Genomic DNA, 23,339 nt, shown 5'->3' on the forward strand with positions numbered 1-23,339 from the left:
ATAGAAATACATGAATATGAATGGAGACATAAGGTTGTATTAATAAAACTTACGAGAGGATAAGAGGGAAGCGGAAGATGATTCGTAGTTATAGCTCTGGTTAAAGCTATGTCTTTTTAGTTGACTCACCTTTTTCCAGATGCCAGTTAATCCTGACAACACTCCCCTGCAGTAGTTGGTGGCAACCCTGCTTTACACTTTCAGAAGGTGAAATGCTGGGTTAGTAGCTTTGCTGAGCGCGCCCGGCTACTAGGTAGCTGGTTAGGTGGAGTGCTATGGTTAGGATGCAGAATTCACACCAGGCTGGAGAGGTACTGTCCCCTAGTCCTAGGAGCTTGCAGCCCATGGGAAACCACCTGCTGAAAGGCCAAAGAGATGGGGGTCTGGGGCCCCCTGCACGGGCTGTGTTTCGAGGGGGTGAGATGTAGTCTATGAAGACAGGGAACAGAGGTGTAGAGAAGGGGAACAATGAGTCTTCTGGTGTGTGTGCAGCCTGGTGGTGGATGGGAGGGTTAGTGGAAGCCAAGGCGAGATGCAGAGGTGGGTGGGTATCAGTAAGGAGAGGAATCTGAGGGTGGTGAGGAGCCGCTGAAGGCTCAGGGGAGTGAGCCAGGTCCTGGGGAGGGCGAATAAGGAAGTGTGCGTGTCGGCGTCGGGAGAGGACCAGGGAAGTGCTGCCTCCAGTGTGTTCTACCAACTTGTAATTCATTTCTGCTTTGGTTAAAAGAAGACGCAATGAAGAGCTTTATTCATGTTGAAACTTCCACTTTGCTACATACTAGGCAGGTTGCTTTTGAGTTAACAAAATAAAAACAAATACTTTTACAGAATATTGTCTGAAGTAAACTAGATGGACATAGTAGGTGCTCAACCTCTTGGTTTCTATCTCCTCTCCTATAAGTAGCTGTGCTAGTGAGTTGCCATGGTAGGGAAAGGAATGGGTTTTTGTCCATTATATATAAATAAAAAGAGTAGGAGCTATACAGTTAAAGTCTGATTTTGAGGAAAAGTGTAGGAAAAGTGGAGCTTGGCCACTCGGAGGACTGCCAGCCCAAGTTTTGATTTGTTTTGGTGTTTAATCACAGGGTCCCATAAAACAGACCAGTGACAACCTTTTTTCTTTTCTTCCTCTTTTTTTTACTCTTACAGTGACAGGAAAAGAATGTCTGTAATTGTTCGAACTCCTTCAGGACAACTTCGGCTCTATTGCAAGGGGGCTGTAAGTACCGGCCGAGTGTCTTTCCTGCCTGCGCTTCCCGGTGGCTGCTTTGTTAATCTGCTGCTTCTCCTGGCTGCCATCCACATCAGTCCCTAGGAATCTTCCCAAGGCTGGAAGGCTCTTTCAGGTTGGCCGTAAAGTTGGCTTGTAGTGAAAACCCATGGACGGTGATGGTGGTCCAAGCTAGCGTGGCGAAGATGGTCGTGAAAAGCTTGCATTTAGCCAATAGTTGGTTTCAAAACCAGCACCTTTCTGTGTCATGCAAAACCCTTGAAGTATGAATTCTGATTCCAGTTTCACTACCATTGTGTTATGACTTGAGAAGATAAAGTAATTTATATAGACCTATGATAATCTCTTCAGTACTCTGATTATCCATCCATCTGTCCGTCCGTCCATCTATCCTTCCATCCATCCATCCATCCGTCTGTCCGTCCATCTGTCTGTCTGAGTTCTATAGCAGCTATTCTCCATTGTTGGGGTTTGTTGTGTTGTCATCACAGAGCGCCATGTGGCAGGAATGAGGGTCATGGCCATCCGTGGCCTCGTCATTACTGCCCATTTTGCTTAGTTTCCTAGGCCAGGCGTTTTGTCCTGTCCCCACCCCTACTGATCCAGTCTGTGTTATCTCTTGCTTATGAGCCTTGCTTCCAAACCTATCCTGTTAAATTACCGTCTTACGTTTTGAGGGAAAAATTATTAAGCATTTTATAAGAGTGTGTCAAGAATTTGAAGCTACACTAGGGTCAAGGATTTATTGAAGATCTTACTACTCTTTACCAATAGTGGGAAGAAATGTGGTCCTGTTTGAGTCCACTGAGCTTTTAAAAACGGAGTAATGCATGTGAATTCTAAAGGCATTATAGCTGAACCCATTAAAGAATCATGTTTATATCAAGGATACTGAGATTATGTTCTTAGGTGGTATTTTTTTCACTTCCTATTTGTTTATTTGCCATTATGCCCTAAGTACCACAGCAAGTACAAAGGGGTCTGTGTGAGTGGTGGAGGAATGTGAAACATAGAACAGTATAAATATGAAAATGCCACAATGTTGCATTTTATTTTTATAGGTTTTCTCTTCAAATCTGCCTCCCATAAAGCCAAACTAGACATTTTAGTGTCCTAAAGCTGTGAAGCATATGCCATATTTGATGGATGCTCTGTGGCATCCAGTCCCCTAGCCCTGCTTGTCAATCAGCAGGGTGAAGAGCTGAGTCATACCACGTGGTTCTCAGCCGACCTGGGTTGTGCCCTCCCTGGTAGGAGCCCTTGCAGTGTCCGAAGCAAGAGTGTACTTGAGCCATTTTGATGTGCATTTTACTCTTTCCATGTCTGCATAAAGGTATTATAAAACTTTAGTATATAATATTTTCAGTTGGGGGTAAATATAGCCACCACTGGGCCCCTGATTATTCTTGAGACAACAGTGGTCCCCTTCAACAGGGTTTTGTTTGGCTACATCCATACCCGATTTGTTTTCTGAAACTCATGACTAAATTCAGCTAAGAACTATATTTCTATTTGCCCATCGGGTGTTCTCATGCACTTGACATGAACACCACTGAAACAAAGCTGTGTTTGGACTGTGCTGAAACATATGCTGGCTAGAAGGCTTACCTATGGGTTTACCAGTCACATTGTTTCCCTCTTTTATAGGATAATGTAATTTTTCAGAGACTTTCAAAAGATTCAAAATACATGGAGGAAACATTATGCCATCTCGAATATTTTGCCACAGAAGGTAAGTGAAATTTGCAAATGTTATTTTTAACCATTGAGGTTCATTTTCAAGGGTTTATGGCGGATGCTTGGGGTAAGCCGTCATGTTCTGAATCGATACGTCATTTATGTGCAGTGCGTGGCTTGCTCCACAGGAGTATACTTCTCTACCAGCAACCCCTGCCCTGCCCTCCACATTCTGTGCCCACAGCAGTAGCAGGATGCCCGGCAAAGTCCGTACTTAGTTACCTATATGTGGCCCTGCTGACTCTTAACCGGAAGTGCAGAGGAAAAAGGCTGGCCGCCTCACAATACGTCAGATCAATTTGTGGTTATCATTCCCTTTCTCAGAAAGCTCATGTTATTTCCCTGTCCCTCTTGTATCTTTATGGCGCTGGCTTATCCGTGACATAAGGGAATAATAATTTATGAACTCAGAGAGAACAGGAAAGGAGTTCTTTCAGAAGCCTTCAAGAACACTGAGGCCAGGTCTTCCTGCAAGAGAACATGGCGAGAGCTGAAGCCTTGCTTAAGTGCTGGCTGCTGCTCTCGCCTATAGCTACACACCTGAGTGTGTGGTGCACGCACACACACACACACACACACACACACACACCCCCTAGTGTGTCTGCGTGAAAGCTGGCTGCTGCTCTCTCACCTATAGCTACACACCTGAGTGTGTGGTACACACACACACACACACACACACACACACACTCACGCAGGCACCCTGGGCTGTTTTTGCTGTCTTGAAACGTACTTCCTGCCTCCTTGCTGATACCTGCCTGCTGTTCATGCACATACGGGTCACGCACAGCTCCTGGACTTGGCCACCCTGAGGAATCCATTCACATCCTCTGAAATTATACAAGAGGTGGTTTATATTAAAAGTGGGGTTGTTGTCACATTCACTTTCTTAGATATATAAAGTTCGAGTGACCTAAAAGTTAGATGGTTTCTTTAATTTTGGGGGCTGTGCTGGTGTAAAGTGGAGCCGCATGATGTCTCTCACTAGGTAAGGGTCCTGCCTGCCCCCCTCACCGGTGCCATCACTGTTTTGCAGGCTTGAGGACGCTCTGTGTGGCTTACGCTGACCTCTCGGAGAGGGAGTATGAGGAGTGGCTGAAAACCTACCGGGAAGCCAGCACCATATTGAAAGACAGAACTCAGCGGCTGGAGGAGTGTTACGAGATCATTGAGAAGGTAGTGGCCCAGGACACAGTCGTCACATGCCTGATGGGGGGCGCCTCACTGCCTGTAGAATAAAGTCTTTAAACAGGGGACCTTTTGCTACATAGTGATGTTCTCTTTTTTGTAAGAATATGAATTAACCATTAACTTTTAATCATTTCTTCCTTTGCTTTAAGAAGCAGTTAGTTCTTACGGGCTGTCTGAAAGCTCTCAGCACCTTCAGCTAAGCACTGATGGCATCTTAAGAAGCATTAGGTCAAAACCAACATCAGTGACTTTCTGGGGCTGCATGAGATTAGGTTTATGGAGGTTAGGGTACCCTGTCGAGGTACAGGAGCAATCCGAATTCATGGGCTGGTTGGACATTGTACTTACGAAGAATCTTCACACTTGTTTATTCTAATAAGACTTACGCTTTGCCGTTGGTACCCCGTCTTGCCTGCTTTGGGTTTTGTTTTTCTTTCCAGTTTATCCCAAGGCCTTAGGTGTTATTGGAGTCCCTCCTATCTGGGGGTTGGATTTCAACTTTTTTTGTTTCATGTCAGCAACCACTGGCCGCTCCATTTTTTAGTTTCTATGACTCTGAAGTCCTCGCCTGTTTGCTTTCTTCATTCCTTGTATTTCTTTTTTTAAAATTCCCCTTTGCTTCTTCACATTTAGTTTTTGTTAAGTTTTATGTTTACTTGCTTGTCATTTTAATGGAGGTTAAGGTGGGCCTAGAACTGAATTCAAAGTGTCCATCTGCCCTGCTTTGCTGGAAATATCCACAATTACTTTTAGAATTAGAACAATGTGATTAAAAGGCAGTATGCCCATGCAGTGCTGGCACATGGCAGCTGCTCAGGAAGGGGTCGGCTTTTCCTGTAATCAGGTCACCAAGCTAAGGTCCTCTGTTCGGGAGAGGCTCAGGGGAGGTAGGCAGGTGGTAAGCAGGCCCTCTGGGCAGGCACTCTGGAATCTGTTGGGACAGCAGGCTGGGCACTGGCGGTCTGTGGGTCTGCACTCCACACCCATCCTCAACATGGACTGACCTGTCCAGGCTTTGAAGAAGGCTAACAGGGGCAGCATTTTATGGCTCCTCAACCTGCAGATACTTTGATGTTTTCTTCTCTGGCTGTTAAATTCTATGCTTCACGTATTGCCAGATAACTGTATCATCTAGAGTCAGTGCTTCCCATGTGTTGACAATAACATGACACTTCCCTCATTAGTGGGGTGGAGGGGAGGGCCCACATACCGGTAACTGCCTCAAGATTACCCATATGCTTTACTGCCAGATAGTGTCTGTTCTCACAGGCCCATGACCCACAGGGAAGGGAGCACTGGGTCGCCTATGTGTGTGGAGTGGGTCTGACATTGCAAAGAGTTTTGAAATGCTACCCATCGAGATATTATCAACTATCTGTAAACAGTGGTTTTGATGTACTGAAAATAACTGTCAGAACTTATTGACTGCCTGTCTTTCGTCAGAGTTTTGTCATGAATGCTGCTCTTAAATATGGACCAGTCTTTTAATGGAAAATATTTTTTGATCTAGAATTTACTGTTACTTGGAGCCACTGCCATAGAAGACCGCCTTCAGGCAGGCGTTCCGGAAACCATAGCGACTCTGTTGAAGGCGGAAATTAAGATATGGGTGTTGACAGGAGACAAACAAGAGACCGCAATTAATATAGGTAATTAATTTTAAGGTAATATCCCAATGCTGGCTTTGTATTATGTTTTTGAAGTGCCCTGTAGAAGTGCCCGAGGGTTCCCCAAACGCCTCGGCAGATGACCTCTTACAGAATTCTCATTCACAAGGCCAAGAAAAGTTTCTCTAAATTAAATGAAGATATTCTTATGAGAATTATCTGCTTGTTACAAACATTAGCGCTGTTCCAGCTCCCTGAAAAGCATTGAACACCCTTATACAGGACATAGAATTCAAAAGTTGACAACTTTGGTTTTCTTACTGCTTTTCTTCTCAGATTTTTAGCCCGAGACCAAGAGCCTATTTTCACCAAGTTTAAGTATAGATTGTAATTTTGTAGTTATGACCATTTTAATGAGTTTACCAACTAAGCGATGGGTTTTCTGAGAGTCTTTATCTCTTCCTCCCCAATCTGGGTTGGCAACCTGAAATGAAAATTGAAGAAATTTAAGTCCAAATAACTTCATGAATGTTAAAGAGGCATATTTTGAGTTTGAAAGGAGTTGAAAATACTGATTTTTAAGAAATCAAAAATGTTGGTTATTTAAGTTATTTTAAAGTTATTGGTGTTTCTGTCATCATTATGGTGGAAGGAACCCTGGTGCATATGTGGTAAAGTCAGTGTGTAAGGCCTGCATGACCGAGTGTGTTTACACAGACAGACTGCGTCCCAAGCTCACTTAAGAATTTAAGTGGATTTAACTTACTGTTGTCCTTGGAGATGTCTCCTGGGAATATTACCAACTGAATCCATGGAGCTCCTTTCCTTCCCTTCAAAACCCTCTCTTTTGAGTCAGCTTTGTCTTCAGACAACTTCAGCTTCAACAATATATATTCTCTAGGGTGAATTTCATTTAAAAAAAAATAGAAGTTGTTTAGTCATTACTTATCAAGGCTGTAGTTAATCAAATACAGTGGGGCTCCCACACAGCTGAGATGACAGTGACAGTGACAGAGACATGAATGGTCTCTGAAGCATCAGGCGTAGACTTTGTCCATTGGTGTGTGCTAGTTGTCTCTCAAATGCATGATTTTGGAGAAGGGCATGATGATGTTTCTGTGCAGACCCATCACTGCTACTGGGAAATAAGAACCCAGAGCTTAAAGCCCTTTGGTGGTGGTGTAAGATTGTCATAATGCAGGTCAACACATTTGCTTTTGGTATGATATGTCTCTCTGCCTCTGTATAGACATTGGCCCTTCAGGTATGATTTCCCACATAAATTTGGCCTTAAACACCTGCTATTGATATATGGCTCCTATTGTTCATACAGGGCACATAAAGTTGACTGCTGCCTCGAAATTTAGGGGTATGCTTTCTGCTCTCTTAGAGCAACAGGAGGAAGTGGGGAACCCCTCATGTTAAAATTGAGCTGATGTGATAAGATCTGGAAAATGAAGCGAGTGAGTGTTCCTGCTGGTCTAATGGCCTTTCCATGCCCCTGGCCCAGGACCTAGTTTCCTTAAGCGGCATGTCACGTTTGCTGTAAGAAGGGAGCATGCAGGGTGCATTCGCAGACGCTGCTGTGGCGGGAAGGGGCGGGAAGGGGGCCCCTGCCCTCTCTCACGTCCTCTCAGCCATGTGCCTGCCCTCGGGCCACACACATGGCCCTTCTCCTGCCTGTGCCTTTTATCATACGTGAACTCTCAAGGTCTCTCTGAGTTTGGGACAAGCCCAGGTGAAAGCAAAGGGCTATAAAATCAATCCAGAAAACACAAGTGGGTTATAATTCATGAAGAGAGTTTTGCTTGCAATACAGTAAGGCTCTTCTGAGCCTTGGGAGATAACTGATACCTGAAGAGTTTTAAAAAATAATGGCCAGATTACTTTGTGCTTTTTTTAAAAGAAGGTATAGCAACATTTGTAGTTTTGGTACTGGAAACATTCACATCCATTAGATATTTGGAAATTGATCTTTCTCAGGTAACGCTCCTTGATACCGCTGGAAGATCATGCCTTCTAAGAGGATGACTTCACTGACATCTTATTTTGGAGCTTCTCTGTGCTCTTGTTTGTTCTAGTGTATCAGTACAAGCCAGACACGTCTTTGGTGTTACTAAGCATGCTTCCAGTCGCCAGGGAACTGACGTTCTTTGGAAGAGCTATGTCTGAATTATTTTTTTCACTTAGTATGTGGAACTCATGTTTGCAACCCTGGGTGATGTTGAGGGATTAAATGTCATTTTTAAAAAAATTTAGGATATCTGTTTAACCTACAGGTAATGCCAAAGGCTCAGTAAGGCATAGAAATGCAAACATTGTATTGGATTTAACTGGGTCAGACCATAGACAACAGTCATAAGCAGCAAGAAGTCATGCTCCAGACAGTGTGTGGACTGCAGGCCTGTTTTCCAGTCCTGCCTCCCTCTTACCCTCAGAAGTGGGAACCATTGAAGAGCCATCTCCCATAACACTCACTACATAGTCCGAATATTTTAGTGCATTCTACGTGCATTTTAGGGTACCCAGAAGATAGTTGGGAGGAAGATGAGTATCTAGCCGTTCTATTTCCATATAAAGGAAGAAAAAGCAAATTAATGGGGTGTCTGCTGAGCACCCAAACTGTGCTGGGAGTGCTTTCTGAACACTATCTCCAGTCTTTTCATGTGAACAGTCTTAGGTCATGGGGGAAACCCAGAGTTTACAAAGGTTTTGTTCTGTTGAATGAACAAGCCAGAAGTAGGGGTGAAGGCTCTTGACTTCTGGGGTAGGACACATTTTAAATGGATTCACGTAGCTGTCACTGAAGTTTGAGTTAGGAGGCCAGGGGGGAATGGTACGGTATCTCATCCATTCTAAAACATGCCTTACTTTTGTATTGTAGTGTCTCTGAAGTCAGGATGTCTTGTGATTTTTGACTCTTACAGGTTTTCTCAGTGGCACCTATGGTAAGAGTTCACCTTTAGATGTGACATTTGGCGTGTTTGGTGTTTGGGACTATTGGCTTTCTTTAGCGTTTGATTTATCTGTCATCATAGTTTGAGAATTTATTTGTAACGTGTAGCTTTGGGTTCCTATCTTGGAAATAAATATACCTAGTCAAATTAAGTTCCAGGATATTTGTGTCTGTTAGGAGCCAATGAGTATTCTATAGAGAGAGAGTCCTCTTGCTTGTGGGTTTCAGGTTGTTTCGGATTGGCATGATGCCAGAATCCTGCTGAGCTCTGCTTGAATTTATGCTAACTAGCTGTGTCTCAAGGAATCGGTAGTTTTCTTTCTTAGCTTAAAAATTTGGCATCAGCTCGTCTAAAGTGAAATTTAAGATGTAGACTTTGTGAATCGTGTAGTTGTCATTTCCTTAGTACCCCTGGTTAAAACATCTATTAAATAGTTAGGCAATAGATGTAAAGTTTATAGAGTCTGCTTTTTTTCCTACTGGATGTAGATGAGTAAGAACAAAATCCTAGTGTGTATTCCATTTTCAAGTCATTAAGTTGGAAATAGCTCTTACTGTAAACCATTTCTGAGTTGGAATTCTGCTGCCTCCATTTTGTTACTCATCATTTAATATTTTCAATCTACTTTTTACAGTCTCAGAAGTTTAATTTTGAAAAGTGAGTAACTATACTGCTTGCTCAGTCTATTACTGCCTGCAGGTTGCCTTGCCCATTAGAAGGAAGACAAATCACTATTTTCAGGAGAAGCTGGGACATTGTCGTGTCCCCAGTCTTAAGTGTTGGTTTTCAGAGAAAAGTCAGACATGGAATTTCTTGTTGCCTGCAGCTAACATTGTTGCCAGGTGCTCCACTAGAGACTTGGGGAACTTACATTCCCTACCTGAGACCTGAGTCAAATTAGGGAAAGAGATGAGAAGGTATTCATGGTGCAGTATAGATGTTAAGTGTGACTGGTGTTAATAATACGTAGTAACTGTTGGCTATAATGGGCCCAAAACTGCGCTAAGTCCTTTATGTAAGTTTTATATTTAATTCCCTTTGAGATAGCTGTTATCCCCTTTTTAATGGTAGAACTGAGACACAGAAATATCCAGTGACGTAGCCCAGGTCACAGAAGTGTGAGAGTGCTGAGATCTGAGCACGTAATCAACACTTGATATTCGCTTCCCAGAGGGAAAAATATGAGTCAGAAAAGACCAGGGAAGGCCTCATGGACGAGATACGTTTAAAACTTGAGCCATTAAGAATTTTTTAAACAAAGAAGACTGAGCATAGAATGGGCCAGGATGGCTCACTTTGCAGGGGGATCATGTGGTAAGGCTGAGGCAACGTGTGTTAAGGGTGACAGAACCTTGCGGAGAGGGATCTGGAGGGGAAGGTGCTGAGGTGTGTAGTTCTGTGGACCAGCCCTCGGCCTGCTGGTTCCCCGGATGGTGAAGGACTCGGTACTGAGCCTCTTTGACTGCATGCGGAATAGACTGAGAGAACCGTGTTTCGTTATCCATTCCTAATGCCTGGCAGTGTGTTTCACACACTCACACTCAAATGCTGATGGGCCAGATGCTCTCTGAAAGTATGTAGGACCTACAGCCCCCTAACTGAGGGTTTGGAGTCATCTTGAATCCCAGCAATGGCCGGCCTGATTCATCTCATTCTCAGACACATGGTTAGCCAGGATAAATTGTTCCTAACCCTTTTAAAACCGTCTTCAGGGAAATTTGGATTTAGATGCCTTTGGCATGACGAGCTTATCTCGAAAAGACACTGTGAGATCTGAGAGATTTGGTTTGGTAGTATTTCCTCTAATGTGAATGATTCTATAATTTTCTTAAAATCAAGTCCTGCTCTAAGTACCATAGACTCTAATATTTTGCTTTCTTTGAATGTTGATTATACTCAGGCAGTAGAAAGACTAAATACTTCTGTAGTGTGCCATTAATGTCAGCTGTATTAGAAGTGAAACCCCAGAGATTCATTTCTCAGTCAGCTTATGGGTTGTGTTGTAAAATAGTGGGATTAAAGAACTAGACCTCAATTCACAAGTGCAGATTGACATTTCATACCTGGCTCTTCTCCAGGAGCTGATCTCATTTTATCCAAAAACATTAGAAATCAAACACAGCAAACTTGGACCGACGTAATTTAATTTGCCACATTAGCTAAGTCACAATTGCCCGTGTTGAACATCCATGGTGTGTCTAGTGCAAAGGTTCTGTGTGGTAATTCTCTAAGCAAACCTCACTTCATTTTCCAAATTAAAAAAAAAAAGAAAGGAAGGAACACACCAGTGTGTTTCTTCTCACAAACCTTGAGTTTTGTATATTTAAATTCACGGAAGTGTCAGTGGTTTTATTTATTGCCTTCTCCCTGCAGTGGCTAGAAAAATACTTAAGAGTTTTTCCATAATATCTTTGTGCAGCTTCAGCTGTCAAGTAGCATTTTGCTTAAATTGAAAAATATAAAATAAAGCAGCAAGCTAGGGCTTAAAAAATTATAGCTTGCTCCTGCAGCTGTTGTTCAAATCAAAAAATGACTAGCAAATCCTTTTACATTAGTTATAGTAAATTTGTAACAGTTTATGTTGCATGAAGTTTCTGGAAGTCTCTGGAGATAGAATATGTGAACATAGAGGGAAATAATTAGAGCTGCAATATCCCGTTTTGTAAATGAAAATAAAATATATAGACCTCCCTTCTGGGCCTAGTCTAAGAATTTATAACAAGGAAGAAATACACTTATAAAATTTTAATCGGAAGCAGAGAGTTTGATTCTTTCAGTCCTACCATGCAGAACTTTGAATGGCATTCTGGGAAAGTTTCATTGGCAGCCATCACTATTGTTAAAATACGTATGTGAACAAATTGGAAAATGTACAGAAAATTGTTTCACTCCATCCTCCACCCCCCCTCCATTTTTGTTTTTGTGTTAGAAGTTTAATAGGTATTTGCCTTTGTGGTATTGTGATTTTTAAATCAGTTTGTTTTAGTTTTCACAAGCAAAATAATCTCACTCCCTTGAGATAGCAATCATTAACAGCCTGGACTATATATACTTTGCTTTAAAAAAATAACAATTAGATTACGAGCCATAATTTTGTTAAAATTTGTGTTCTGAGGTGATTCACCAAAATATTCTTCTCAAATGACAGTCATTAGTGAAGGATGTACTGTGTACATCCCAAAATAGAGAAATAAAAATATTTCTCGGTGTCCACAACACCCCCTGAAAAAAAAAAAACAGGGTTTTTCTAGGTCTTAATGTTTGTGTGTCTTATATTGTGTTTGGTGCCTTTTCGTAGGGTTTGTTCAGGAGGAAAGGAGGAGAATTGAGCGCGTGGGTGCAGCAGTCACGGGCCTCGTCCTCTAGTTAAATGCCTATTTCCTTTTCTCTGTGCGAATGGACGTTTCAGCCGTTCTGTTTAGTTCAGACTCTGGGATCCTCCTTGATTTAGGAAGAGCATTGGTTAAGGGGCTTCCTTGAGCTTCTCACCTACGTACTTGCTCGAAGGCTGAAATTCTACACGCGGATGGTCGTGAGGGCCAGTTTTCCAGGTGGAAGGATTATTTTCTTGCCTTTTCTCAGAGATCAACTGAGATGGAGGTTGGTGCAAAGCACACCTTGAGGCCAGCTCTCCAAGGGGCACTGAAAGGGCAGATGGGGGCTGGGAAGAAAGACGGGAGCAACAGCAGACACCCGCTCCTGGGGATTTGCTGAGCCGCTTTTCCCCAGGGGGTGCAGAGTTGAAGGGAGAGGCTCTCGCCTCCGCGCACCGTGTCACCGAGCATCTCCTGTTTCAGAGCGGCTGCAAAGCCTGAGCCGGGAAGAGCTTCCAGAGAACGTGTTCACCTTCTGGGAGGCAAATCAGAAACGAGTATCCTGCTTAACCCGCTGAGATAACTTTATTTAAATATGCGATGAAAAGAGTTAAAAAAAATTTGTACTGGATTACTTTTGTTCCAAGCAAACTTTTTTTTAAAAACTCAGATACGATTTGGGAAATGGGGATTGCTTTGAACTTTGGGTAGGAAAAGTGATTTCCTCAATGTATACTAGTATTTCTTTGAAACCTGTTGTGAGAAGTACATACTCTTTAAAGAAAAAAAAAACAAAGGAAGGCTCTTGAGACTAGGATAGGCACATAGATGCTGATTTAGGAGCACCAGTCGATTCCATTTGTCTTCCTAAAGTGTTTGCTGTTATTTTAGATAATCCAGGGCTTATCCTAATGTTATACGAGGATGACAAGGATAAAGACACATGTGCAGAAAATTGACAAACATTTACTTTAGCTGTTAGTTATGAAGACCTTCACACCCAGCTCTGTTCCAGCTGTCTGAAAGAATCATGATGAGTTTATCGCTTCTTTTCCTACCCCTCACGCCTGCCGGTTCCCTCGGTATGAGCCAGTGGGATTAAAATACAGCGGTAAGGAAGATAAAAGAAAGGAGGCTGAATGCAAATAGCCATTGAAGAATGATGCATTCATGGAAAGAATGGTACATTTATGTGCGCTTTCTCTTCCCCTATTTTCTAGGATATTCCTGCCGGTTGGTGTCACAGAATATGGCTCTTATCCTACTGAAGGAGGACTCTTTGGATGTAAGTAGTAGTTTTTCACAAGTTGTATTTGATATCACTTTATGAAACTCTGTTTATTTCTACTATAACTGATAATAAGGTATTTTCTTTTTACCAAAAAACAATTATAAAACTATTCTGTATATCTTCAGTTTTTATGAACAGATGTCATAAAGTTGTATCTTTGAAGTTCGAAACAGTAAGCTTAGAACATTGCCTTGTGATAATACTTGATTATATTCATCTAGAGTTTTTCATTTAAAATGGCATAATTTTAATTGGGTTTAATAGTTAAATATGAAGTGTTAATAAGACCTACTATGTGTTGCATCGCATGGTGATGCCCGGAGCTCCTTTGCTTCCTGATGATTTTCCAGTTCCAGGGTGTCCACAATCTTAAAACAAACCTCTGTCTCTGGAGCCGACTCAGAAGGGAGCCTGGCATCCGAGAGATGGGCTTTGACTCTACACAGCGTGGCACTGTAGGGCTCGAGTGCAGAGCCAGACTTTGGGGTTACCTGGAGTAAGGCGTGATTCCTGAAGCCGCGCAGAAGGCTTTGCGGCTTTGCGCCTGACTTCCCTGTTAAGAACGCTTCTTCCTTAACCAGCTCTGAACTTCATCGTTTAGTGTAATGGCTTTAACGTGCCCAGTATCTGCTGAGCAGGGCTGCAGTTTCCACGTATGTCCTTTGCTGTTCCCCGCTCAGAGGGGCACTCGTATTTCTGAGTCCTTCTCCTTCCCCTCTCCCTCCTCCCCTTTCTCGCCTTCCCCCTTTCGTCTTCCCCCTCATCCTCAGTTGGGTTAAAAGCTTCCCTAATCTCTTTAAACTGCCGTTTGGTAGATGTGGAATAAAAGCACAGTCCTCGGGCAGGGAATTAGACAGAGAGCAGACCCCTGGCCGGGCTCCCGAGTTGGGCTTTTTGGGTCAAGAGCTCTGATGATGAAGTGGACAAGACCGGGAAAAAGGAAATGGCCCAAGAATTAGCATCTTTGGGCCCAGCCTCCTGTCTTTTGTCTCCCGTGTGAGTGTGGGGAATAAGGGGCTTACCCGAAAGGCCCAGGTCTGGCATCCATCACCTTCACCTGACTGGTAGCTGTGTCCAGGGTAGGACTCCAAATGCTTATAAATGATTAGGATTTCTCTCTGTCTTGTGTATGGCTGTTGTCAAAGTACCATCTAAGTTCTGTAATACAGATGAGCTATGTGGTCTTCGAAATGGAGGGTGGGGAGGTAATGATGTGCACCTCCAGGGGACACTGGATAATGATATGTTGTCAGGATGCCAGAAGGAAGTGTGATTTTCTTTTCTTAGGTTTAAAACAAAAGTACTGTGAAATCAGTTTTACTGACAATAACCTATAGATCGGTACTAGCACACCCAATCCTGTTTCTGGCATGCACACCAGAAACTGGTCTGGGCGGAATAGGAAGGAGGGGGGTGGTGTGGAGTCCCACGGGAAGAGGGCCTCGTGCTTTTATATGGTTTTAGCCCATTGCAGAATATTGCCATTTGTGTGTGTGCTGGTTGGATGGATTTATAAGTCTGCATTTAGGTTTAGTTAAACTGACTCTCACAACATGTTGGTTTAAAAGGATTCCTATAAAAAAAATAGGAATTGAGAAAAATAGTGTAAGTAGAAGTGCAACGACACGGCATTGCTGGACCCATGTGCTATTTCTAGCTTTTCTTTAAGTGATGAGTTAAGTCAGTGATCAGGTCTGACAAGTTAAACAGATTTCAAAATTACCCATAAGACTATTGTCATTAATCACGAATCTTTCCCAAAGTGTATGTGGTGTCTTGAAAAATTAGCTGTGGTAATATGAAACTATCAGAATTAGTAAGACTAAAAATTAGGAATCCTGTGTATGAGAATAAGAAACTACAATTTTGTTAACAATTTAATAAAAAGACAATGTAATAATCAAATTAGTTAACTCTAGAACCCAAATATGCTTGCTATTGAATGATAAGCATCTTTTGATATTTGTTAATAAAAAACAAAAAGTGCTACGCTATTTGGAGAGCATTTGTTTTTTTCTGATGCCATATTATAGAGAAAAACCATGGCAGCAGTTAAAATAGATGTGGGTGGAAGACATATAGAGAATCTCGCTTGGGTTTTCTGAAAAAACAAGCAGTTGAACAAGTTGTGTAATATACGCAATTGGTTGCATGTTTAGATGAAAGTGTAGCTGTTCTAATGTGTGATAACTCGTGGAATATACACGTACAAAAAGTGGTATTTTTAATGAGCCATCGAAAGAAGAATATATTGTTAAGGATTTATTCGGAGCAAAATATTAATTCGTCAATTAAAAAAGGTCTATGCAATGAGTGTGTATAATCAACGATGGAATGGCTGCTTAGGAATGAAAACAGAATCATGTAAAGTTCATTAATGATGTCCGTGGCAGAGACTGCATTTCCCCACATCCCTGTGTGGGTGTGGCGAGGAGATTTAATTGTTGCTGGTGGAACATGACAGAGTTGAGGTGGGAAACTTCTGCTTTACCCATTGGGAAGGGTACCCCTTGCCCTGGTTTCTCAGCTCTTCCCATTTGGCTGACTGGAGCCACTGTGGAAGTTACTATATGGGAGACGTTCTGTACTGAGCACAGCAGAGCTGCTCCAGTACTTCAGGTCTCTGGATGACTTTAAAGACAGAGTCTGCAGATTGCCTTTGGATTGTGTGTGTGTGTGTGTGTGTGTGTGTGTGTGTGTGCGCGCGCACGTGCATGCGTGAAAGTTATAGTTGAAATATCGCATGGGGGTAGGGAAGGTCTCCTTTGTTTAGCCTCACCCTACTGAGACAACAGAATCTGGTGCTAAAAGTTGTGCCAGCATAGGATTTTCAAGCATGGTGTAGGGCTGTCCTCAGAGAGAGAGGGGGAAGGTCTGTTCTGCTGGCAAAGGAGAGGGAATGGGATTTGGATTCATCCGGCTGGCTACGGAGGTTCCCATTCCAGTTCCTAAGGTCCCGCTCTTCCCTGCCATCATGCGAACTCCCACGGAAAGATGCCTGGTGTGTCTGTGATTACACCATCCACTGAATTTTGCAATGTGAGCATTTCCATTATTCCAGAAAGTTCCCTCATGTCCCTTTGCAGGCAACCCTCCTCATCCACTGGCAGCCACAGATCTGCTTTCTGTCATGATGGGTTAGAATATCACGTGGAAGGAACCAAACTATGGACTCTGTTTTTGCCTGGCTTCCTTCTCCTAGCAAAGCTGTTTTGATGTTCATCTATGTTGCTGCTTGTATCATTAGTTTATTTTACTGCCTTGTGGTATTGCACTGTATGGCTACCCCACAGCTTGTTTATTCATTCGTCTATTGATGGACATCTCAGTAATTTCCAATTTGAGGTTATTATAATTAAAGCTTTGAGAGCACCTTTTCTACAGGTTTTCGTGTGGACACGTGTTTTCATTCTCATGGATAAATACCTAGGAGTGGAATTGGTCATAAAGAAAATGTCATAAAGGAAATTAACTCTAAAAGAAACTGTCAGACACTTTCCATTTTACACTCCCACTAGTACTGTCTGAGAATTTTCATAGCCTCACATCTTCACCCGTGTTTGTTATTTTCAGTCATTTTAATTTTAGCCGCTTTAGTGGGCATGTAGTGATAACTTACTGTGGCTTCAATTTGCATTTCCCTGTTGACTATCAACATTGAGCACCTTTTCCTGTAATTAATGTTCATTAAAAAAGTCTTTGTGAAGTCTCTGTCAAGTCTTTTGTCCACTTTTAAATTGGGTTTTATGTTGTCTTATTGAATGATGGATTCTTTATATGTCCTGGAGACAAGGCCCCGGTAGAGAGATGTACTGGAGATATTTGTGAACAATGGCAGAGAGGATAGATCTAGGGGACCTCAGCAGTTGCTCCCTCCTGGTGTCCAAACGTTGTATAATTTCCCTCTCTTTGAATGTGTGTGGAACCTGTGAGTTCTAACCAGTAGACTATGGCAAGGGTAATGAGATGTCACTCCCTTAATTATGTTACATTATTTAAGACTCCCGCTTAGCAGATTTGAATGAGATACTTCTCTCTTTGGATGGCTTTAAGAAGCAAGCTGCCATATTGTGAGAAAGCCTATAGAAAAGGCCCATGTAGCAGGGAACTGAGGCAGCCTCTAGTTGCTGAGAGTGGCTCTAGACTACTGCCACCAATAGAATTGGGACCTTAGTCCTGTAGCTGCAAGATGACACCTGCTTGAGGAAGGTTGGAAAGAGGTCCTTCCCCAGTTAAACCTTCAGGTGAGACTCTAGATTGACCAGTAAGTTGCTTATAGCCTTGTGAGACCCTGAGCAGCAGATTCAGCCCAACTGTGCACACAGATGCCTGATGCATGGAAATTGAGCTAATAAATGTGTGTGTTGTTCTAAGCTGTTTAATTTGGGATAATGTGTTATATAACAATAAAAAAAGAATACATGTATCTTTTGAAGAGAAGTTTCTTTTGTTGAAGTCCATTTTCTTGTTGTATGATTAGAGCTTTGTTAGTCTAAGAAATATGCACTTAATCCAGATAGGGAAGATTTCCTCTTATGTTTTCTTCTAGGAGTTTTATAGTTAGAGGTTATAAATTTAAGTCTGTGATCCATTTTTTGTGCATAGAATGAGGTAAAGATGGAGGTCCATTTTATTTCCCATATGGATACCTAGGGTTTCCTGTACAATTTGTGAAAAATACTACATTTTATTGAAATCAATTGACCATATATGTTACTATATTTCTAGACCTCTAGTTTATTCCATTCATGTATATATCACTTTATATGCCCAGTTCCACAGTGTCTTAATTGTGGTAATTTTTTAGCAAGTCTTGAAATCCTCCAATTTTGTTCTTTTTCAAGGTTGTTTTAGTTGTTCTAGGACCTTTGCATTTTAGAATCAGGTTGTCAACTTCTCTAAAAACCTGCTGAGATTTTTATGGAGATTACATTAAATCTATAGATAAATTTGGAGCAATTTGACATTTTGATCATATTGAGATTTCCAATCCATGCACACAGTATATCCCTTATTAGGTCTTCTTTGGTTGCTTTTAGCAATATTTTATAGTTTCAGTGTATTAGACTTGAACATATCAAGTACTAATTTTTTCTAGCTATAATGTATGAAACATTTGATTCTTCTATTTCTTTTTATTACATTCAAGTTTCCTTGTATATTCTTCAAGTGTATTCACGATAGATCTTTAAAATTTCTCCTCTAAATTTGGGGATCAACAGAGGTGAGGCTCAGAACCTCACCCCCCCTGCTTTGAGAGAAATCTTCTGCATCCGTGGATGTTTTGCTGCCCTTGTCTAGCCTGGATTAATACTTAGTCCATAGGCACACACCTGATCATCTGATCATCTACATTTGCCCTCTTATAGCACTAAACTATGTTTTCTACCTTTATCTTGCATCTACCTACCACTTCAGCATTTTATTAAAAATAAAAATAATGATAATAATAGGAGAAATGTGGGATCAACATATAAATTAAGTACAAAAATCAAACGAATATTCATATTTGACCTGATTGTTTATAGGTCATAATGCGTGATCAAAACCGAAAGTTTCTGTGATGACTGCCCTTGCACTGTTCACCATGTAAGAATTTATTCACTGTGCAAGAATTCGTTCACCATGTAAGAACTTGTTTGTTATGCTTCAGAAGATTGGAGACTGACGAGAATTAGGCTTGAGATGGATTAATGATTGTACATTGAGCATTGACCCCCCTATACTGAATTTTATTGTTGTTAACAACCATTTGATCAATAAATATGAGAGATGCCCTCTCAAAAAAAAAAAAATTTCTCCTCTAGTGATTCTATTTCTCTGTCATCTCTGTTTCTGTTTGCTAATTGTTCTCTTGGTTTTAGGTCATATTTTCCTGTCATCTTTTGTATGTAGTTTTTTTTTTTGTTTACTGTTTGCTTGCTCTGCTGTTTTGCTGTTGTCTTCTGTTATAAATAAATTCTGTTATTTGCTTTTAGAGACTATAGAGTTTTGGTAGGCAGTGACTTGTGGCTCTATAGCAGTCTTTACTCTAGAACTATTTTAACTTTACTTAAAAGCTGAGACTCTTTGGAACTGCCCCTGTAGTTTTTTCACTGTGGCTGGGTATGACTTAAATATCCCCTGTTCTTATATGAACTCTCGGAATTGTTCATCCTGTAGGCCTGATATTTCTTTTATGTGTACACACACACACACACACACACACACACACACACACACACACACACACACACACACACACACACACACGCTTTCTTTTTGCCAAATCCCTTGGTGTTTCTCCCTAACTCATTCATAACTCAGTGTTTGGCCAGAGACACAATGGAGCTCTTACAGATTTCTCAGGCTCTTTCTGTGTGGAGTTTTTCGCCAGCGTGCTGCTCTGTAAATCCCAAGCACCTGGCATCCTCTGGCTCTAATTTCTGTCTCCTCGTATTAGTTATAACATCATATTCTGCCTAGGTTCCTCTTCCCTGGGTCACAATTTGAGAAGTACCTCCCATCAGAAAGCCTCAGCTGTTGTATGGCTCACCTCATTAACTTCTCTCTTTTCAAGGATCGTGGTGCCTATTGTCCAATGTCTAAAACCAGGTGTTTCGTATAGTCCCCTCCCCCCCAGTTTTCTAGTTGTTCACAAGTCTGGTGTATCAATTAGCGTATGATGCCTAGAAGCAGAAGTGGAGTAATCCGCTTCTGCCTCCTTAATAAATACTAGCTTTAAGTTTAAAGATCTGCCCCCCTTGGATTTCTCTTTTGTAACAATGTGCTGCTCCTAGAGCTTGGCCAGTTGTCTCTGATTTTGAGAACTCCAGGGAAACGTAGCTGCATCGGGAGACATGGGAGCAGAGCGAGTAATGGGTCAGTATCACCTCTGGGTCCCAGGGAAGAGGCAGGAGGGTGACCGGGAAGACGAAGAAACATCAGGCACGATAATTTAGATAACTAGGTACTGCCCACCATGGACAGCCAGACCTTTTCTCCCACTGACGATAGAATCATCATCACTGCCTTCAAAGCCAAGCAGGTGAAATAATGAATCCCAGTGTCCCATCTCTGGACAGTTTCTTAGAAGCCCTTCTGATACCGTAACTACGGGAACAGTCAGGATTCAGTGCAGGACAGTGACGGTCAAGTCTGATGAGATAAATAACCCAGCCTGTTATTTGAACAGAGTGGTTTTAATATAAGGGATTGTGAATTAGGTGTAGAGTTGTTAATTAGGTAACTGGAAGTATAAAAAAAAGAATTCTTTTTATACAGCTAAGGGCAGGGAATTATAGCCCTCCGGAAAAGTCTGTTTTTGCAAATAGAGTTTTATTGAACACAGCCACCCCTGTTCCTCTGCACATTTCCCATGGCTTCTTTCATCGATCGGTGGTAGGGTTGATGAGCTGAGACAGAGACTTTGTGGCCCCCAAATCCTAAAATACTCTCTTGTCCTTTTCAGAATAATTTGCCCTGTACTTTGGTACTTTGTTGGTAGCACGACCCCTAGGGCTGAGGGAACGAAGGGAAGATATTGGACTTCATAAGATTTTTTAACCTCAGAGAGAGGACTCTGAAAGCTGAAAATGTGAGCGCTCTGGGGAAGGGGCGGTGCCTGGCTGGCTAGTGTGTCTGCAGTGGGGCCGCGAGGGGCAGCAGGGAAGGAAGTTTGCAAGTGTTGGAAAATTCTGAAGACTGGATTTATTTCCCGCTGGAGGAAAGGAGCCGCACTGCCGGGGTGAAGAGGTGACTCAAGGGGATTGCAAGCCGACAGGAAGCCACAGGAGGCAAACAAGAAGCAAGCTCTTTTTCCCTCCAGATTGGCAGCCTCTTTTTCTCTGTCTTGCGTCCCCTACTGGCAGAGCCTGGCAGGGACCCTCACGCAAATCAGAGTGTGTGTAGAGTTCCCAGCTCCAGTATCACACACTAAACATAGAACGGTAGGTTTGGGGCTGAGAGATGTTAACTCACTCACTGGCACAGAAACTAGTTTCATATATAAACGGAGTTAAAGCAGGAAATTAGATTCTTGCAGTATTAGAAAAAATGAAGGAGCAGAAGTCGGCATGTCCTAGGTGGGTTTCAGGCTCCTGCCTCTGAAGCTTTATTGCCAAGGTCCCGCCACTGTGGCTGGTGCCCCAGAAGACGTCAGGAAGTCACTGTGGGCGTGCAGCTTCCCTACACCCAGGAAGCCGGGACTAGGTGAGAGACCGCAGAATACTTCCTGTGCCCAGAACGAATAGCTGTCCCCTTTGTGTCTTCTAAATCTTAAACAAATGTATCTTGTTGATAGGATGCACCCTGAATTCTGCTAATAAGGGTGTTTGTTCTTAGCCTAACAGTCCTTGAAGAATAGAGGAAAACATGAAAGAGGCTGGAAATAGATGCTGAGAGTCAGTCACTAAACAGTATCTAGCACTGGCTAATGTATAGGCAAGACGTGGGGGATTCAGGAGTACACAGAATGCTATTGGGCCCCATTGATATGGTTAATTTTATAAAAGTTAGACCTTTAACACCAAATAGATTCTTTAGAGTACTTTGTAGAGCAACCCTGAGAAATTCCTGTGATCACTCAGAAGTCTGCTATTTTGTTTCTGTTGTTCTCATGGCTCTAGAATGCCTGGGTTCGAATCCTGCGCTCTCTATCTAGAAAAGTCTGACCCACAGTAAATTCTCATAAGTCACAGTTACAGATTATTTTCTACTTTTCTTTTACAAACGTCTGCTTTTCTAATTTGATCTTTTCTCTGATGACAGGAAGCTCCATGGCTCGTTGCTTAAAATGCGTGAACACATACATTCATACCCACGGGCACACTGTCTTTACTTGCTTCAAGATGAAAATGATGTCTTAATGTGTGATACGAGGACTTTTGTTTGGTGTGGAGAGAACGCTTTTGAAAGATATGTTTAGAAATGCTTATATTGTTAGGAGACTTCTGTTGCAGAAAACGTAGGTCCCATATCTTAAGCAGTGGACTAAAAAAGCTTCTCAGTAACAAAAACTCACGTCTGTCGAGTGCTTTTTGTGAGTACTGGCCCTCTGTGAGTGACCTCTTTTAATCCTTCTGGTAACTCTTGGTAGTGAAATGTTCCTTTTTCAAGGCTGGTGCTACAGTAGTTGAAAATTTCTGTCCATTTTTCCTACCATCCAGATAATGAACTTCTATAATATTTACCTATGGGGAAGATCAGCATATAACTCTTATTTGCTCGTCAGCATCCTTCAGTGAGGGCAGAACATTGTGGTACACTGGAAATGTTGCTTGAGCAGATTTTTTTCCAGATTTAATTTTAGGCAGGTTCAATTAGTCATTGTTTTAAACCTTTGAAGGTACTTATATTTAAAGGACAGAGAGACTACTTAAAAGAACATTTTGTGGTGTGTGTGTGTGTGTGTGTGTGTGTGTGTAATAAGAGTTATCAACGGACGTAGAGGAGGATGAGGGGGACATGAAAAGTGTGGCGGGCAGAGGTTACTCTGTCATGCAGAATCTCAGGGAAATTCTCTAATGGCGTGGTGTTTGGACAGATTTGGGCAGGGGACCGCATATCCCGCCTTGCCTGCGATAGTCTGTGTACACCTGTGGTCCTGGCATAATTTTAATAATGTCCCCTCCCGACTCTGCAGGCCATCCTGATTTGGATGGTAAGTAGTATCACCAGCTCTCTCCGGAGGAATAGTGCCCCAGGACGGTGGTTTACTCTGTGCAGAGTCCCAGGGCTGATGCATCCCTCCCCAGTCTGGGCAGTGTTACTGGAGCGTGTGGGTGAGGGAGGGAACGGCAGAGAGAGTCAGAGAAATGGCAGGACCTTCACCTGGGAGCCTTGTAGGTAGGTCTTTATGATGACTTGGCTTTTATTGAGGGAAAAGAGTAGTCATTGATGAAATCTGAGCAGAAGAGCAAGGTGGTCTGATTCACTTTTTAAAGGGGTGTCTAGCTGCAGGGGTTGGTGCAGACTAAAGCGAGGCCAGGGCAGAAGCGGAGCCCGGGGAGCAGGCTGTTGCGCTGGTCCAGA

General features: G+C 42.4%; 1 protein-coding gene across 3 annotated transcripts in view; it reads left to right on the plus strand.

Moving 5' to 3' along the window:
* Positions 1–23,339, plus strand: part of ATP8A2 (ATPase phospholipid transporting 8A2) — a 518,682-nt gene that overhangs the window by 164,504 nt on the left and 330,839 nt on the right. For all 3 annotated transcript variants that reach the window (XM_037003923.2, XM_073228342.1, XM_073228389.1), the window contains exons 20-24: positions 1,150–1,219; positions 2,879–2,963; positions 4,005–4,144; positions 5,670–5,808; positions 13,258–13,322. In XM_037003923.2, the coding sequence (XP_036859818.2) occupies positions 1,150–1,219; positions 2,879–2,963; positions 4,005–4,144; positions 5,670–5,808; positions 13,258–13,322 (499 nt within the window). The remainder of the gene's footprint in view (positions 1–1,149; positions 1,220–2,878; positions 2,964–4,004; positions 4,145–5,669; positions 5,809–13,257; positions 13,323–23,339) is intronic.

This window comes from Manis javanica, chromosome 1, assembly GCF_040802235.1.
Source record: "Manis javanica isolate MJ-LG chromosome 1, MJ_LKY, whole genome shotgun sequence".
Lineage (NCBI taxonomy): Eukaryota > Metazoa > Chordata > Mammalia > Pholidota > Manidae > Manis > Manis javanica.